At 36.8% G+C, this 19,008-nt stretch overlaps 2 protein-coding genes across 6 annotated transcripts; both read right to left on the bottom strand.

The window, feature by feature from the left end:
• Nucleotides 1-1,813: 1,813 nt before the first annotated feature.
• On the bottom strand, nt 1,814-12,170 carry LOC107719990 (WD repeat domain phosphoinositide-interacting protein 1-like). Of its 3 annotated transcripts, none has more exons than XM_016527551.1 (13): nt 11,790-12,170; nt 9,301-9,383; nt 7,690-7,859; nt 7,417-7,513; nt 7,214-7,311; nt 6,970-7,062; nt 6,671-6,741; nt 6,410-6,517; nt 6,119-6,283; nt 5,917-6,024; nt 4,794-4,924; nt 4,606-4,706; nt 1,814-1,931 (listed from the first exon to the last, which is right to left on the bottom strand). In XM_016527551.1, exons 1-13 carry the CDS (start codon nt 11,861-11,863, stop codon nt 1,881-1,883), a joined length of 1,350 nt encoding a protein of 449 aa, XP_016383037.1. In that variant the 5' UTR covers nt 11,864-12,170; the 3' UTR covers nt 1,814-1,880. The 3 variants fall into 3 exon arrangements, 2 of the variants coding, with proteins under 2 accessions (XP_016383037.1, XP_016383038.1); XM_016527552.1 differs by having other exon boundaries at nt 7,690-7,856; XR_001637572.1 differs by having other exon boundaries at nt 1,857-1,931; nt 4,511-4,706.
• Nucleotides 12,171-14,394: 2,224 nt separating this feature from the next.
• Nucleotides 14,395-18,366, bottom strand: LOC107719989 (actin-related protein 2/3 complex subunit 1A-like). 3 transcript variants are annotated; one of them, XM_016527549.1, is made up of 10 exons: nt 18,237-18,366; nt 17,711-17,841; nt 17,306-17,410; nt 16,507-16,729; nt 16,259-16,366; nt 15,972-16,178; nt 15,672-15,747; nt 14,780-14,973; nt 14,571-14,661; nt 14,395-14,453 (listed from the first exon to the last, which is right to left on the bottom strand). In XM_016527549.1, exons 2-10 carry the CDS (start codon nt 17,772-17,774, stop codon nt 14,448-14,450), a joined length of 1,074 nt encoding a protein of 357 aa, XP_016383035.1. In that variant the 5' UTR covers nt 17,775-17,841; nt 18,237-18,366; the 3' UTR covers nt 14,395-14,447. The 3 variants fall into 3 exon arrangements, with proteins under 3 accessions (XP_016383035.1, XP_016383036.1, XP_016383033.1); XM_016527550.1 differs by having other exon boundaries at nt 17,711-17,801; XM_016527547.1 differs by having other exon boundaries at nt 17,711-17,791.
• Nucleotides 18,367-19,008: the final 642 nt, after the last annotated feature.

Below are 19,008 nucleotides of genomic sequence, written 5' to 3'. Positions count from 1 at the left end.
TTAATTATGATATAATTATAAAAACGTTATAAATAGTGTTATTCATAATATTACATTAATATTACAATATTATTACAATTTTTAAAAAAAATCTATTTGAATATATTTTTAAATGTAATTTGTTCCTGTGATGGTAAAGCTGAATTTTCAGCAGTCTTCAGTGTCACACGATCCTTCAGAAATCATTCTAATATGCTGATTTGCTGCTTAAGAAACATTTCTTATTACTATCTATTGCTTAATGTTTTTTGTGTGTGTGTGTGTAACCAGTTATATGTTTTTCATGATATTTTGAGGGAATAGAAAGTCCAAAAACAGCATTTACTTGAAATAGAAATCTTTTGTAACATTATTCTGTATGTCTTTACTCTTGCATTTGATAAATTTAATGCATCCTTGCTGAATACAAGTATTAACTTCTTTAAAAATGTTTTGCTTTTGATTGAAAGTGTCTATTCTAATCTGATGAAGAAAAGACCACAGGAGACAGGATGTGTTTTGCATAATTTCATTCCTAATAGATTTCCTAAATATTCATTTATTTTTTTTTTATCTTTTGGTCTTGAGCAATCCAGCAAAATACTTTGCACTCTTACAAGTAATATCATAGGCACATACATACAAAACATCCCGTTGTATTAGTTTTCAGGATGGTAACATGTAAACATATTAAGTATCAATACAGCAAAACACATATATAAAAAAGTAATTCCTTTTCTCTTATGATTCAATATGATGGTGTTATAAATTAAAAGAATAAAATGCTACAGTATTACGACTTACTTGATACAATGTGTTACGTAACTAGAACAATATGTGGTTATATTTCAGTCATGCACCTCATTTATAACACACCCTTCAGGGGTCTGAGTGACAACGACCCAAATCCCTGATCAACTCAATTTAAGATATTAGCATTTCAACCTTTCCGTTAATAATTTAGCACCCTGAAGTTAGTTTTTTTTTTTTTTTTTAATTTGTCCTTGCTCATGCACTGAGGATCCTCCTGTGACAGTTGCAGCCTCCACCTGTTCTCTACCCTCTCACGGTCGTCTCCCCTTGCCTCGCCCAGATCCGTCACGGCACCAATTTATCTACCGGAAACCAGAACAGAGCTTTATTGTTCCCTCAGCCATGGGTGTGTTATAGACAGATACAGATCTCAACAGGAGCTAGCTGAGAACATGTCCGAGCCATATCAGTTAGCCACAATGACACTCGGAAGGTATATAAAAGCAATAGCAATGGCATCTGAGCATGTTAGTCCAAACTGACATCCTATAAATGATCAAATCCTTCTGACATCAGAGTCCTGAGCTCCTCCATTTAAAGGAATAGTTCACCCAAAAAAAGAGAAATTGCTGAGAATTTACTCATCCTCAGGCCATCCAAGATGTAGATGAGTTTCTTTCTTCATTAGAAATTTAGCATTACATCACTTGATCACCAATGGATCCACTGCAGTGAATGGGTGCCGTCAGAATGACAGTCCAAACATCTGATGAAAACATCACCATAATCCACAAATAATCCACACGACTCCAGTCATTCAGTTATTGTTTTGTGAAGTGAAAAGCTGCGTGTTTGTAATAAACAAATCCATCATTAAGATGTTTTTAACTTTAAACTGTTGCTTCCATCTAAAATATGATATTATATATTTTATTGTGCAATGTTGTGTAATATTCTCCAACGAAAAAGTAATTTTGTCTGAATCAGGAGAGAAATATGCATAGATCAAGCACCGTTTACAAGTTAAACAGTCCAAAATAGTTTGAAACAAATATTTCAGTGGATTTTGATGTGAGAGGTTTTTGTCCTTGCTCATGCACTGAGGATCCTCCTGTGACAGTTGCAGCCTCCACCTGTTCTCTACCCTCTCACGGTCGTCTCCCCTTGCCTCGCCCAGATCCGTCACGGCACCAATTTATCTACCGGAAACCAGAACAGAGCTTTATTGTTCCCTCAGCCATGGGTGTGTTATAGACAGATACAGATCTCAACAGGAGCTAGCTGAGAACATGTCCGAGCCATATCAGTTAGCCACAATGACACTCGGAAGGTATATAAAAGCAATAGCAATGGCATCTGAGCATGTTAGTCCAAACTGACATCCTATAAATGATCAAATCCTTCTGACATCAGAGTCCTGAGCTCCTCCATTTAAAGGAATAGTTCACCCAAAAAAAGAGAAATTGCTGAGAATTTACTCATCCTCAGGCCATCCAAGATGTAGATGAGTTTCTTTCTTCATTAGAAATTTAGCATTACATCACTTGATCACCAATGGATCCACTGCAGTGAATGGGTGCCGTCAGAATGACAGTCCAAACATCTGATGAAAACATCACCATAATCCACAAATAATCCACACGACTCCAGTCATTCAGTTATTGTTTTGTGAAGTGAAAAGCTGCGTGTTTGTAATAAACAAATCCATCATTAAGATGTTTTTAACTTTAAACTGTTGCTTCCATCTAAAATATGATATTATATATTTTATTGTGCAATGTTGTGTAATATTCTCCAACGAAAAAGTAATTTTGTCTGAATCAGGAGAGAAATATGCATAGATCAAGCACCGTTTACAAGTTAAACAGTCCAAAATAGTTTGAAACAAATATTTCAGTGGATTTTGATGTGAGAGGACAACAGGGCATGAAGTTTTTCACTGGACAAAGAGTTATTATGGATTATGGAATGGTATTTTTGCCAGAAGCAACAGTTTAAAGTTAAAACCTTAATAATGGATTTGTTTCTTACAAACACACAGTCTTTTGCTTCACAAGATTTTAACTGATTAACTGGAGTCGTGTGGACTACTTGTGGATTATTGTGATGATTTTATCAGCTGTTTGGACTGTCATTCTGACGGCACCCATTCACTGCAGTGGATCCATTGATGATCAAGTGATGGAATGATACATTTCTCCAAATCTGTTCCAGTGAAGAAACAAACTCTTCTATATCTCACAGGGTTGCCAGAGGGTGCGTAAATTTTCAGCAAATATTGGGTAAACTATCTCTTGAAGCAACAGTTATTAAACTATCTAAAAAACTATAATTTCAGCTCTATCAAAACAAGCTAGGAAGTGTTCGTGGTAACAAGGCCTGTTGGACCACCATAAGTGCTCCACCATGTGGACTTCAGTGAGCACTGCATCAATATAAAGCATTATTTCTAGTTTCTCTTCTTGATCTCGAGATTGTTTGCATTGTAAAATGTTTCTTTCATTGTTAAAATGTAATTAATCCATTGAGTATAAGATGTAGCATGTTTAAACTTAAATACTTCTGTATGTTGTGTGTGTGTGTGCATAGACAAAAATATGTTTGACATCATGCCATTTAGACTAAAACAGAAAAGAGCTCTCATAGTTACATGGTTATCTCTTATTCATCAATGGTGATGAATGAACCCAGCATTTACTGCAACAAAACGGCCAACAGAATGTAAAAGACAAATAACTTGGGTGGATTTAATGCATTCTTATCCTTGTCCTGTCTGTGCACAAACAAACAAATTAGTCATCTAACTTCTGCTCATGTCCATGTACATAAGATCAGAAACATCATTAGACTGCAACAGCAGGTTTAGTGTCAGAAAATGTATTTCAACATCTAAGATGAATACAGATAATGTGGAACACTTTTTAATGATTTGTCATTGCTGTTATTTTTATGATCCAATTGACTACATATACAGATTTTTAATGCTTTTGAAAGAAGTCTTTTATTCTCACCAAGGCTGCATTTTTTTATTTATTCATTTATTTAAACATACAGTAAAATTGTAATATTGTGAAATAGTATTACAATTTTAAATAACTATTTTCTATTTCAATATCTTTTAAAAATGTAATTTATTCCTGTGTTATCAAAGCTGAATTTTCATCAGTCAATACTCCAGTCTTCAGTGTCACATGATCCTCCAGAAATCATTCTAATAAGCTGCTCAAGAAACATTTCTTATTATTAATGTTGAAAATAGTTGTGCTGCTTCATATATATATATATTTTTTTTTAATTTTCAGGATTCTTTGACGAATAGAAAGTTCAAAATAACAGCATTTATTTTGTTACTGCCCACTTAATGCATCCTTGCTGAATAAAAATATTAATATCTATAAAAAAAATAAAAAAAACTTTTACTGACCCCAAACTACATACTAGTTATATGGACTTCATTCTGATTTTTAATAATAATGATTAAGCTTTAAATGTCCTAATTTTTCTGTATTCACCCAGAACGTACATGAATGTAGCATTATTTCAGTCTAAATACATACCAATAATACCACTGAAATATATACTTCATTATTTTATGTATTAAAGGAGTAATGTTGGGAGTGATATTTATCATTTATGTTGTGTAATAGACAACTTATTCATCTCCTGATGTGATTAAACTGCAACATTTGGTCCTGGTAAAATGCATTATTATGAACTGCTTTCTATCATCAGAACTAAACAGGCTGGTGTTGGTTTGGTTAAAGATAATAAATCATACTTAGTTTGAGTGCTTGTGGACAGAGGGACAAGACAACCCCATACACTGGAATGCAACACCGCCGCTTAGACGTGGAGAGGTTAGCGAATGCTCACGGGAGGAAATTCAGTTTCGTCATCCAGGCACACGGGCCCTGCTGCAAACTCGTGCTCGGGAATCACCTCACCCTTCTTAGCTCCCCCATCCTCTGAGTAGCCTGAGATGAACACAGTTGGGTGATCATTAAAAAGAGTTCAAATGTAAAACTGTGTGTGTGTGTGTGTGTGTGAGTGTGTTGTGGTACCTGTGAGAGTGGCTGTAACGGGTCCACAGGTGGGGATGGCCACAGTGGCAGCATAGGACTGGCATGCTTGCGGTGGCTCCATAAGTTCAGATTTCTCAGTCTCCTCCCACTCCTTATCTGATCCAAACAACCTGGGGGTTAAAGGCGACATCAGTAAGTTTTAGTTAAATAAGGTATGTGCCTATACTACTGAAATAGACTTTCATGTTGTGCTCTACAATATAAATTGCACACAGTCATAACCCAAAGTGAATTCTTAAATTATTGTGTTCAGTAATTTAAGTTATAGATAGATCTATCTATCTAAATTAAATTATAGATTGTTTTTGTTGTTTACAGTGTTATTTTAGTATCATTTATATACTATTGTATTATTCATATTTTGAAAGCTTTTATTTTTTATATTTTCAGTTTTTGTATTTCTGTGTATCTTTACTTTTATTTCAGATTTAGTTTGAATACTTTTAATACTTCAACTTAATGTACAGATTTAATTGCAAAGGCAACATTTCTAAGTTTCATTTGAGTTTTTTTAAGTTTAAGTTTGTTCTTATGTTCTTTTGGCATTTTTATTAGCTAGTTTTCAGATTTCTGTTTTATTTTAATATAGATTTAGTTTGATTAATTTTAATACTTTCACTTAATTTTCAACTTTTAGTTGACAAGGCAACATTTCTAATTTTTGTTTTAGTTTTTTTAAGTGTACGTGTTTCATCTAATATTTATACTTTAAGCTTTATTTCAATTGACAAAAAAATATTTGTAAGAATTTTAGTTTTAGTTAGCAATAACAAAAGTGGTTGTTTGTGGGGGAAACACTTTATAAACACAGAAGTATCTGGAGTATCTTTTAGTAGATCTGTATGCATACAAATTTAATAAGACTTGCTTTGGTCATACTTTTCAATGTATTACTTGAGAGTCTCCATGACTCACTCTTAACACAACAAGACAGACACTAGTCGCCACCCACTGGCTTAAAGATGTAAAATGCAGAAAAAGCCATTGAACGAATTAGTGATCCACTCTTAACAATTTTTTTGAACAATTTTAAAATATTCAATCTTTTTGAACTTGTCCAGTTTTACTTTGAAATTACACTCTTTTTCCAGTAAAAACTCACCTGTGCTTCTGCACCAGAGTGCATTCACCCCCATCTTGAGGATCAATGTTATAGATGAATAGCTGCCCATCAGAGGAGGCCACAAGCAAACGTGGAAGCTTCTGGATTCTGATTGATCAGGTGAAACTCTTGAATTAGTTTTTTTCTCAGTAAATACAAGGTTAATCTTTGTAGATGGCTGTGTAATGAGTGCGGGACTCACGTTGCTAGGGCACAGACATTCTTCTGACCTGCCATCTGGAGCCGGACGGTGGCAAAGGCTCGGTCTTGACTCATCATGCCTGACACCTGCGCTGGGAGGTAGCTACTGGCTGCTGTGAACATCTTACCTACATATGCTGACCAAGAGGGAGCTTCCTCCTCCCCACTGCGAGAGAGACACAGCAACACGGATGAACACAAACACAAAGTTTAGATTTGTCAGTAAAAGCAGAAATTCAGTTGTTTATTAAATGAAGTGAATTGTGCTGGTAGCAAAGAGCATTTTCAGTACCTTGGGCTGTGCTGTTCAAGCTTGAAAATGTGCACCGTCTCTGTATTGCTTGAGGCACAGAGGAACTGAGCATCTGGGCTGAAGGAAAGGGAGCTGATGTTGACATACCTTTGGTGACACAGACACACAAGGGTCAAAAACGTACACAAAAACAGACTCACACATACCACAGTTTACACAAACGGCTCCAACTCTCATTTTATCCTTCTGTATGATCAAAGTATCTGCACGGTTCACTGCTTTGAATCTTCATCACTGTACCTCTTCATCCCCCGCCGGAACTCAAACAAGCGCAGTCCCTCTGGAATGGAGAAGACTCGAATCACTGTGCCCTAAAAAGCAGAAAAAATGTGGACAGATCAAAAACACATCTGTGTTGCATTTCACCCAAAAATCAAAGAAATACTAAAGCCTATTTTAGGAACATTCAAGGCGGGGGGGGGATGCATAGCAGAATGCATGCTATTTCATGCATTCTGACTTTGTTCAACATGACATGCCCTTGACCAGTTTCGTGAGGTTCACTTGGCTGCGTTTCTATATAAACAGTGGCTCTTTACCCTTTCAGAAGCACTGGCCAGTTTGGTGCCAGAAGCACTGAAGGTGATGGCGGCCAGGGGACTGTCATGAGCTGGAATCATGGTCATAGTGCTCTGAAGAGATGAAGAGACACAAACATACAACAAAGAAAAAGATTTATATGGTGCATCAGGACCAGGCATTTGTCTCATGTATAGCAACAAACTCAACCAAAAGGAACTGCCAAAATGAGCAGCAAAACTGGTTCTTGGCCAGTATTTTTACCAGATTGTTGGCATCATAGACAATAATTTCTCCAATGGTGTCACTTCCTGGATATGCCAAGAAAGAGTTGGAATGGTTGATGGAGAGAGCGCAAAGACCTACAGAAACACATTGGTGGCCACACATAAACACAGTGTACAGATTAATATTTAAATAGATTTATAAAATATAAATTATAATTCTAGATTTTTCAGTTCATGTACCTGATGGGTTTGACGGTGTGTTGAGAAGGGTCTTCAGGAGTTTCATGTCTTTTATATTGTGGATATAGATGGATTCCTCCAGACAGACAACCAGTCTCTGCCGCGAAAAACATACAAAAACAAACGACACATTCACTAACAAAACCAAACATGCTCATTTCCACATTTTCAAGCTAAACTATTAAAGAGCAGAGACAAACATTAATCTCGTCCAGGAGCTTTACAATTGATAATTGGCAGGTGTTTGCTGCAGCACAGCTGTGTTGTGTTTACCTGTCTGTTTAGTCGCACTGCAAGAATGTTGTTCGAGTAGCTGTAGTTGCAAATCTCTGTGCCCTTTTTGAAGTGGTAGACATTCATGCGACGTGGCATGGACTGACTCACCACCACAACCAGGCTGCTGGAGAAAAGCCTTTCCACGATATACACATCTGGAGTTTCTGCTGAAGGGGAGCAGAGAAAAGGACACATTAAAGTAAACAAGCCACATATAAACACATGTAGTTCATGTACAAGCCCTTTGTGGTCATTTTAAAAGTCAAGTCAAGTCAAGCCACCTTTATTTATATAGTGCTTTACACAATAGAGATTGTTTCAAAACAGCTTCACAGTAAGAAACAGGAAAATAATGTGAAAAATAATAAATGCAAACATCTTTAAATATGAGACAAGTTCTGCTGTAAAGCAGCTCTAACAAGACGAGTGTCATTATTCAACTTTAATCAGTTCAGTGTTGATTCAGTTCAGTTCAGTAAATGTGTAAAGTTCATCAAATATAAAACAATTAATTTGACTATATGCAACTCTGTAGAAGTCAATAGTGTCAATCTTCAGCTCAAGTCAGTTTAATTTTAATTCAATTCAGTTTAATAACAGTGTCAATGTTGCAAAATCCATCCATTATGAAACAAATCTGATTCAGCTGTGAAGCGGCTCTATAAAGTCAACAGTGTCATTTTCCAGCTCAATTCAGTTCAAGTTTTGTTCTCATCTGATAGTGTCAGTGCAGTCAAATCCAAACCCCGACTAAGCAAGCCAAAAGTGACAGTGGAAAGGAACCCAAACTCCATCAGGTGACAGAAACAGAAAAAAGCTTTATTCTTTTTAAGGATAAGCAACATTTAAAGGGGTAGTAACATCCATGAAAATTCTGTCATTATCTGTCATGTAAATCATTGTGTAAATTTAAAATAGAAGTCATTATGTACCTTTAATAATGAGTGTAAATGTCATGGACATTTTGTTCCATGATATGAGGCTGAGGTAATTATATTCATTTTTTTATTCCAAAATGTTTTTTTTTTTCCCCAAAATGTTTTTTTTTTAAATTTAGTCTCTTTATTTACCATTACCATATTTTGACCCTATGACTTTTCCAAGCATACCTTTTATTTTGCATACATTAGCAAAACAGGCGGTTTCTCTATATCTTTAGCTTTTTAGCAGCCAGAAATCTTTGAATGACTTTGTTGTGGACTGCAGATACGATCTCAAACACATAAGGGTGTTGCCACCATGTAAGGTGAATCACCCCATCAAAACAGACAGTACAACTTTATGACCTCTAGGGCAGGTTTATCACAACACAGTTACTGACAGCACAACCACTGATCACATACTTGTTTTGAGAGACAACCCTTTATAAAAAAATTATTCCAAAGTCGACTTTCTTCTCATTTCTTTCTCATCAAAACTCCAAGGAAATGAGATGGCATTTTCAATTTATTTGGTAAGTGACTTGTTAGAAAGTGGCTACACCCTATGATGATGACTACATTATATGGCACATGTTGGTTCCTTCTATTGCATGGTAGTTTGGCAGACAACCATTCTTGCCCATTATATCGCATTTAAACTAAAAATAAGAAAGGGAGAACGTCTCACTGCTCTCATGAATGCAGTCCAGTTTGTCCACCGAGGTCACAGAGAATAGCCTGTATCCAGTTTTGGTGCCCACAGCCAAAGACCTGGAGAAACAATAAGATCTGATGTTGTATCAACTTTGTTAAATGAGTGCATTCCCTTTACAGTTCTGTATCTAATTCTCTTGTGCATTATGCAGCTTATAATATATAAAAAGCATGATATAATGTAATATAATATAATTCGAATAAAAAATATATTTATTTATTTTCTCTGTGAGTCATTAGGCTGATGCAACACATAATGAAGGAACACACAGATGTAATGGCTATCACAAACACTACTGCCTAATATTTATGTACCAAGCAAAGTTCTTTTAAAATCCTAATACAACACAGGTCCTGACGCAAGTTAGAAACATTTTGTGTTACTGTCAACAAAGGTTTATAGTAATTATTTGGCTTTCGTATAAACAGAATAGTTTAGGTCTGTCGCATGGATTTTTTAAGGAAAGAAGTTCCACATCTGTATCGCAGGCTTCTCATTCATCTAGACAAAGCTGTTCATGTCAGATCCTGTGCTTAGCATGTCCTTTCCTACTTTTATTGGAGAACATAAGTATGTCTCCACCATCACTGACCACACTGCTGAAACCCAAAGCAAAACCTTGTGTTTAGAGCAGGACTTCAATGACTGACTGATATGTGTTGGTAATTACCACTGTGACTAATACCCTCTATACAAAATAACAAGATTCTGATTTTTCCAATACAAATATGTTTTGCCCCAAGAGACACATCTGACGTCAATCTCAAGTGAGCAACATATCAGATCACCTGACTCTCAGTATCATGTTTTATGTTGGATTTGCTGTGCTTGACTTTTTTAAGACAAGAAACCAGAGTGATCAACCACTAGAAAAGAGGACACAAGTGGGTCACATTGTCAGGAGACTGTGGACTGATCAGTAAGATCACACACTCATGCAAATTCAGCTCTACTTGTGAGGAAAAGGAAAAAAGGCAACTCAAACATTCAGTTTCTCCTTTATAAAATTAGGAATAAATGTTTTACTCAGCCAAGCTCTGTGACTGCTCAAAATACAGTGTAAAGACACAATGGTGCATAAATTATGCCGGTTTAGACCCACCTCAGCCCCAATATCAAAATATACAGTTGTAATTTCTGTGTAAATGCATCTACGCCACCTCTGAACAGCATTAAACAGTCTGTGTAAAGACAACTAAATGAAAGTTCTTTTAAAATCCTAATACAACACAGGTCCTGACGCAAGTTAGAAACATTTTGTGTTACTGTCAACAAAGGTTTATAGTAATTATTTGGCTTTCGTATAAACAGAATAGTTTAGGTCTGTCGCATGGATTTTTTAAGGAAAGAAGTTCCACATCTGTATCGCAGGCTTCTCATTCATCTAGACAAAGCTGTTCATGTCAGATCCTGTGCTTAGCATGTCCTTTCCTACTTTTATTGGAGAACATAAGTATGTCTCCACCATCACTGACCACACTGCTGAAACCCAAAGCAAAACCTTGTGTTTAGAGCAGGACTTCAATGACTGACTGATATGTGTTGGTAATTACCACTGTGACTAATACCCTCTATACAAAATAACAAGATTCTGATTTTTCCAATACAAATATGTTTTGCCCCAAGAGACACATCTGACGTCAATCTCAAGTGAGCAACATATCAGATCACCTGACTCTCAGTATCATGTTTTATGTTGGATTTGCTGTGCTTGACTTTTTTAAGACAAGAAACCAGAGTGATCAACCACTAGAAAAGAGGACACAAGTGGGTCACATTGTCAGGAGACTGTGGACTGATCAGTAAGATCACACACTCATGCAAATTCAGCTCTACTTGTGAGGAAAAGGAAAAAAGGCAACTCAAACATTCAGTTTCTCCTTTATAAAATTAGGAATAAATGTTTTACTCAGCCAAGCTCTGTGACTGCTCAAAATACAGTGTAAAGACACAATGGTGCATAAATTATGCCGGTTTAGACCCACCTCAGCCCCAATATCAAAATATACAGTTGTAATTTCTGTGTAAATGCATCTACGCCACCTCTGAACAGCATTAAACAGTCTGTGTAAAGACAACTAAATGCCACTTCAGAAGCGCTTCTGTGCCACCTTTGCAGTGTAAATTTGGAATAAGATTCATATCCACTCTTTAAATAATATGAATGGATTTTGTTGTGTTTTGTGTCACAGTTTAATCCTATTTAAAGCACTTGTACAACCACTGAAAAAGCAGCACTGAAACAACACAAAGCTCATCTACCCTATCATGCAAAACGCCGTTTTAACATAGTGAATCGCCTTTTATGGATATAATCAAAACAGACAATAAACTGCAATCAATCCTTTAAGCAGAGGTGACATTCCCTCTAGTAGCCTAAGGTTTATCGCGGTTAATAGCATCTTAGAAATATCCGATTCGGCAGATGATGCAAGACTGATCTGCAGATGTGCAGCGCTTACGTGGAGTCTTGGTTGAAGGAGGCGCAGCACAGCCCCGGCCCTCCAGGACCGTCGGCTCCCTCTCCGGTCTCCATCCCGATTCCCAACGACCTCCTTCCCTCCCTCCGCCCTGGATCGGAGGCCTGGGATCGGCTGGACCTCTTGGAAAGATGGTGGCAAAGCGGAGACCTACTGAGGAAAAACTGGATGGTCCGAATAAAGTGGAAGACAAATATACTCCAACGCTTCGACTGTTCTTCCGCCTCACATTAATGAATTAAAACGCAAGTTTTTTTGTACATTTACCACTTCAAGCGGAGCACAGAGAATGAAGCAAAACAAAACCAGCTGATAGTTGTTGCGTCACATCAACTTCACATACTAGTGGTTGAAGAAAATGCGCCGTGTTGTCGTCCGGCTGAGCTCTGATTGGGCGAGTGAACTAAGGTAGACGCTGATTGGCTGTAAGTGCGGAATTCAGCCAAAAGGGGGGCGTGGTTTGGGTGTGCAATATTATATTATTCAGAGAATTTAAACACATCAAACTTTCCACGAATACACATATGACAGAGTCATTCACAGCCTTTTCTTCCTGTCCGCAATGTTTATTAGTTTTAGGAAGTCAGACTCATGGCCTCGAATCATTTCTTTCGAAAAGTTCACGGACTGATTTTTTAATCGATTCGGTGATTCTTAAACGCCATCATGTGATTCCTGATATTCTGGCCTGACATAATATAATAGACCACCATAGGTCTTCTATGGGATGATTTTAGACTCTAAATGATTAACAGATGCACGCACAATTATCCATGTACTGCATACATTTTATACATGTATCTTACTAACCACAAACAAATGCCTTTCAATTTGAGTCTGTGGAATTCGGGATTAAATGATTGTGCAGCAATTTGTACAAATAAAGAGATGTTTGTGAATAAACATGTTCTGTTCTGCATTAATATATCATAAATTGCTCATGCAAAAAGGAATCTGTGCATATGTGGATCAGGTGACACGCGTGCATTAATTGACGTCTAGTTCGAGTCGATCTTGTTCGGTTCATTTGGATTTTGAGACTTCATTTTCGCAGTTTACAGCATTTCACGTCCCCCCCACACACAACTACCAACGAACAAGGCCCAGTGCAATTCATTAACGTGTACACGATTTGAAAAAAGCGCAAATGTTTGTACAAATCGCTGCACAATCATTTAATCCCGAATTCCACAGACTCAAATTGAAAGGCATTTGTTTGTGGTTAGTAAGATACATGTATAAAATGTATGCAGTACATGGATAATTGTGCGTGCATCTATTAATCATTTAGAGTCTAATATCATCCCATAGTCTTCAACCCTGCTCCTGGGGACCCACTGTCCTGCAAAGTTTATTTACAACCTGCTTCAGCACACCTGGCATGTGACTTCAACTGATCCTGAAGTCCTTGATTAGCTGGTTTAGGTGTGTTTGGTTGGAGCTGAACTCTGCAGGACAGTGGGTCCCCAGGAGCAGGGTTTAAGACCTATGTAATAGACTTCAAAACATTGCAATTCCATTTCAGTGTTGCTGTTTGTGAACGTTTTTTGATTAAGTTTCATTAAAAAATTTTGTTTGTTGAAATGTCATGAGTTCCAGTTTAGTTTATTTAGCAATTATTTAGCTAAAACATACATAAAATATGTCATAAACATCACACAAGGTTGATAAAAATAAATGCATTTATTTATAACTCTCGGTTTACATTAATTCTGTCATAATTTAAATGCTATTTATTTAAAATAAATAAATACAAAATAAATCGCCTAAATGTAATACAGTGAAGTAATTTCTTAACGTTTTATTCATATATGCCGACCAGCTGCATCACTGTCTGGTACGCGAACTGCAGTGCTGCTGACCGCAAGACCCTACAGCGGACAGTGAACACAGCTGCAAAGATCATCGGTGCCCCTCTCCCCTCCATTCTGGACATTTTCCTTGCACGATGCTCCAGTAAAGCTACCAGTATCTTGAAAGACCCCACCCATCCCTCCCACGATGACATTTCGTTCCACTGTATGTCCACACATGTAGCGGAATGACAATAAAGCTCGACTTGACTTGACTTCATATTTCCGCTGCTAAACTTACTTCTCACCACATTGGTTCAATGCTCTTACTGGCTCACTCATCAGTTTATCTGTCATTTGCATAATAGTCATTTGCATCTAACAATCTTCTGCAGTACTGCAGCAAGAGAGGGAAAAAAGACGAAATCACGAAAGTAGTATTAATTATGATTTGTTCATTTATTTGTTGCTTAACGCACAACACATAAAAGTGCACAGATTTTTATTACATTAGCAGCACATTTGGAATAGAAAATTTGCATTTATGATAGTCATTGCAATTCTCTTTTTGGTGCTAAATAATCATTTGTTTTTGTCTAAATAAACTACTTTGAAATATTCTCTATTAAGATTAATTAATACTGCATGACAAAAACTATTGCATACCACACATTTGGGATCGGCCACACCACCACAGTACATCATAATAAAATCAATAGGCTTTAATTACTTTAAAGTATAACTTTTGTACTGAAGGGTAAAAAAAAGTGTCTGAGAAAACAAACAAACTTAAAAAGATGGTCCTGGATTATTATTGTCTTCTGCTCTTTTCAGATCCCATGGAGTTTCAGTGCTAAAGATAAAATTTAAGTAGAAAACATTTCATACTTTTATAAGTCATTCAGTGACTGCTTAGACAATCTAGTGTTAAACAGTAATATCAAAATATTGTTTAATGACAATGAAATACCTTGAAATCCCAGACCACCATGGCACCATCTAAGCCCACACTGCTGAATTTCTCCACCTTGGCTTTCGGCCCTTCCAGAATACATAGCTGACTATAGTAGAAACAAAGTCTTAGCAAACTGCAATGCAATTTCTCTTAAATGTGAGCAAAATGCAAAAGGTGCTAAAATAGACTGTGCTTGCAGACGTCAAGCCTTTTATTTATATTACGTGATGCTGTTCTGGTGCAGACTGCCCAACCCGGTTTCTTCCTCCTCAGTAGTCGCTTTTTTGTCCAGATTACGGAAATGCTGCATGGCAGACATGTTGCCCTTGGAGCTCTGCTTGGGAATGTCCACTTTCTTCACAAACTCCAAGCATCCAGGACCCTTGTATGAGAACTGATAAGGACAACAGTCGTGGCCCTAAAATCCCCACCACAGACATATGCATAAAAAGGTATTATTAATATTAAACAGAGGTAGGAATGCACTATGGCACGCCTGAATCCAATGATCATGTCACATCCTGTCTACTGAGACACCTTCATGTATTTAGGCTTGCAAAGGGGTGGGAAAATTCTGGTAAAATTTTCAAGTTTCCAAAAATTCACAAAAGTTTCCAAAAAATCCCAGAAAATTTCCAAAAATCCTGGAAAGTTTCATAAAGTTTCCGCCTTTTTGCAACCCTACATGTATTATATGTGTGTTTGATTCCATGACAGTTGGATTAAAAAGAAATATGCCATCTGAAAGTTGTGGTTGGTGGTCAGTTTGTGTGTAAATGTATGTTTTTGACCAGCTTTTTCCACTTTTTGTCATTCCTAGTGAAAAATTAGTAATGTTCACTCAGTTATCACCAAAGCTCTCAATATTCTTTGGTAGATCATTAAACTGTTATGCTGTTGATAGGGCAGCAAGGCAACAAGTGCATATATATGTTGCGTTTGTTAATAATAATATAAAGTTTGAACTCATTGAAAACATTTGAAAGTGTATTTCACAACAGTGCTTCTTCTTACACCCTTGAAGGTTTATTTGCATGTATAAATAGGCTGATAAGCCATGGAGACACAGAATTTTATATATCAGTATGGATCTATAAGAAATGGAAAATTCCTTACCGCAGCTACAATCTCAGTCTCACTGACATACAGCATGCTCAGCAATGGAAGATGTCCTGTTGTCAGCTGAGTAACCCTGCAATGCACAAAATTCCATAATGTAGGCAGTCTAAAAGTGACTGGTAAAGGTCATACTGTGCATATTATTAATTTCAGGCAGCAAACTCTAGTGGTTTTTATGGATGCATGGAAATCAAGGATATATCAAATTATTTGCAAATCATTTTCTATTACTTTCTGTGTTATATAAAGAAATGGAGATCTATAAAGCTAATTGTAATTTGTAAATGTTGGTATTACTCTTTTCCCTGTGTGGCATTTGCTACACTGATGGCGCTGTTGTGGCTAACCCAGGCCAGAGCATCACCAGATGGAGAGAAACAGACACTGTGCACCCAGCCACCGCACTCTTTATACTCCAGAAGCACCTCTCCAAAGGGCATTTTGGATCCCCAGGGTGTTGGCCCAGGCTTGTCCTCAATGTCCTTGATATATGTAGAAAAAATTCTATGCCAGTAAAAAAGACCTGTTACCAACAAAATGGTTTGAAAAGCAACATGGTGCAGCAATAGTCTGAATATTCAAACCTGCAGTGGAGGTCAGCAGAGCCGGCTGCCAGCAGTATGTTGTTGGGATGCCAGTCTAGACTTAGAACGGTGGAGTTAATGGGTTTCTTGATATGCTTACTCAGCCACCTATAGAGTCAATCAAGAGAGATTGCACAAGAGATGTGGCTATGTAAGAGATAATACATACGATTAGTAATGTAAAGTGTCTCTCAGTCAGTAGAGAAATCAAAACTCAGGTTAAAAGGTCTTATAAAAGCAAGTCTCACCAGTCATTTTCTTTTTCGAAGTAGCACACTGAAATAAGTTTGGCCCCACTTCCAAGAGCAAACTTGTTCTCAAGAGGTGACCACTTGACACATGTGGCAGCTCGATTAATGCGAACCAGCACCAACGTCGGCTTCCAAACCCCATCCTTAAGCGTCCATACATAGGCATTCCTATCTGAGGCACATGTCACTATACGGTTGGACTCTGGGGCCCAATCAATCCCTAAAAATGAAATCAATAGTTAGAGATGTTAATTTATTATTGGAAACTATATGTATTTTAAATATTTTAATCCAGTGCTATAGAATGAGGTACATGTTGAACGTCACACGACCAAACCAGAAAACAGGTCTCAATGCATCCGTTTGTCAGAGAAAGTGTTTACAGCAGTAAGAACTGATGCCAATATCTATGGACTCTTTGGGTAATCAGCTAACCTAGCTAGTTGTTTTTGTTGTTGGCGTTTTATTCAATTTTGATATCTGAATGTTATTGAGAAGAAAAAGAAAAGAAAAAAGCTTGCAAGCTTGCATTCAGATCTGCCTCCATCCAATCAATGATAGTGGATTGAACCCGTTTCGTTCGGATGTATGTCACAATACAGAAGAAAATGTCTGTCACTACTTCTTTCATTGTGACTAAATTCCAGGTAGTATAACTCAAATGCAGACCTGCACAGTTTACAGTGTTTAGTTAATGACTTTCATTGGTGCACTGAGATAATATTTGTTTTATGGGTCAGTCTCACAGTATCGGTGGGTTAATGACTAATGTGGCAGCTATTCTCTTTTGTCTTACCTGTGATTCGCCCACTGTGTTCTGTCAGTTCATGAATCTTAGTCCATTCCTTTCCTTGCTTTTGGTAAATGTGCACAACGTTGCTGTTGGGGCTTATTGCGATTTCTAAAAAAAAAAGATAATAATAATTAAATAATATTATTATAATAAAGTTTTATGCACATAAAATAAACCTGAAAAACTGTTCAATTGGAATTTCTGGTAAACAAAAACCCATGTATAAAGCAGCAATATTACAACTAGTTCATAGCAAACATTTGAAGAAGTGCAGCTTTTCTCCTAAAGACAATCTGATATTCCTCTGAGTAGATTATAATGGATGAAAATGGAACTGCAGGCAGCAACATTAGGAGCTTGAAGGGATGTAATTTATATTGAAATGTAGCTCAACTAGTTTGCTCTTACGTGTCCGGTCTTTGTTCCAGGCATGACAGGACAGAGGCTCCAATCCAAAGCTATAGAGGGACATGTTTCAACAGGGAGACCCTGGAATGCACTGCAGATGTTAGCGTATGCAATCATGAAAATGAATGTGACTAAAAAAGGAAGACAGAGTGTTGTTAGCTTGGAGTTCTCCACCCAAATCTTCTTGATTGTCAATTTTCTAAATGTTATAATTTCTCCTTGGTGAGCCTAGTTATTTTCAACATTTTCATTCACATGATACATTATTACTACAGTCACGTTTTCCAAGATATGGAATCATTACCAAAACACAACATCTCCATAATTACAAGTGAATTAAACAAATTTTACAAACATGTTCTTTAAAAGTGTACACAGTGTTACTAAAACAGAGCCATTCTTCTCTTTCCTATTCTTACTAGAATATAGTTAAGTTACAGTACATTGGAATGACTGAGCAGTGATTGAAGATTTGTACAGCAAACAACAACCCTACCTGACTATGGACAATTAACTATGCCCTCACCTTTATCTCTTCCTCTCTTTTGTTAGATTGTAATATATCCGATATCCTTGTGCTGGAGAGCTTTTGGAAGACTATGTTCGTGGACTCTGGACAGTCGACACGAATGAGGTTGAGCAGTTGTAGGAAAGGCTGCAGAGGCAGCAGGGAGGAGATAAGAGAGGGTGTGTCTTTATATTCTGATATAGGCACCTGACCTGTACAGTCTTATGATAAAGGGTTATATTTAAACAAAATATATAAATTATTTTTGACACTTAAATGGATAGTTCCCTCAAAAATGAAAATTCTGTCATCGTTTACTCACCTTAATGTTGTTCCAAAGCTGTATTATCTTCTTTCTTCCGTGGAACATACAAGAAGATATCTTGAGATTTTTTTTGTATCCCAAACAATAGAAGTCAGTTGTCCCCAACGCTGTTTGGTTACCAATATTCTTCAACGTTCTTTTGTGTTTCACAGAAGAAAGAAAGTCATGCAGGATTGGAACAACATTAGGGAAAGTAAATTATGACAGTATTTTCATTTTTGGGTGAACTATCCCTTTAAATTACACTCCACTTCTTGTATTGTGTTTTATTTTTTAATAATTATTTTTGCTTGTAATATTCTCCTTTGTAAGTCAATATGGATAGAAGTATCTGGTAAATAAATACATGTATATTTTTAACTGTTCACTGTTGCATTTCATAACAGGTTCCATTATCAGAGATATGTTGGTGAAGTATTAGTTTTGTTGAAGTAAAGAATGCAATTTCAGTGGTGGTTATGACCA

Source organism: Sinocyclocheilus rhinocerous, unplaced genomic scaffold (assembly GCF_001515625.1).
Source record: "Sinocyclocheilus rhinocerous isolate Xijiao unplaced genomic scaffold, SAMN03320098_v1.1 scaffold273, whole genome shotgun sequence".
Taxonomy (NCBI): domain Eukaryota; kingdom Metazoa; phylum Chordata; class Actinopteri; order Cypriniformes; family Cyprinidae; genus Sinocyclocheilus; species Sinocyclocheilus rhinocerous.
The sequence above is the reverse complement of the archived record's forward strand: the minus strand, read 5'-3'. Positions and strand labels throughout refer to the sequence as shown.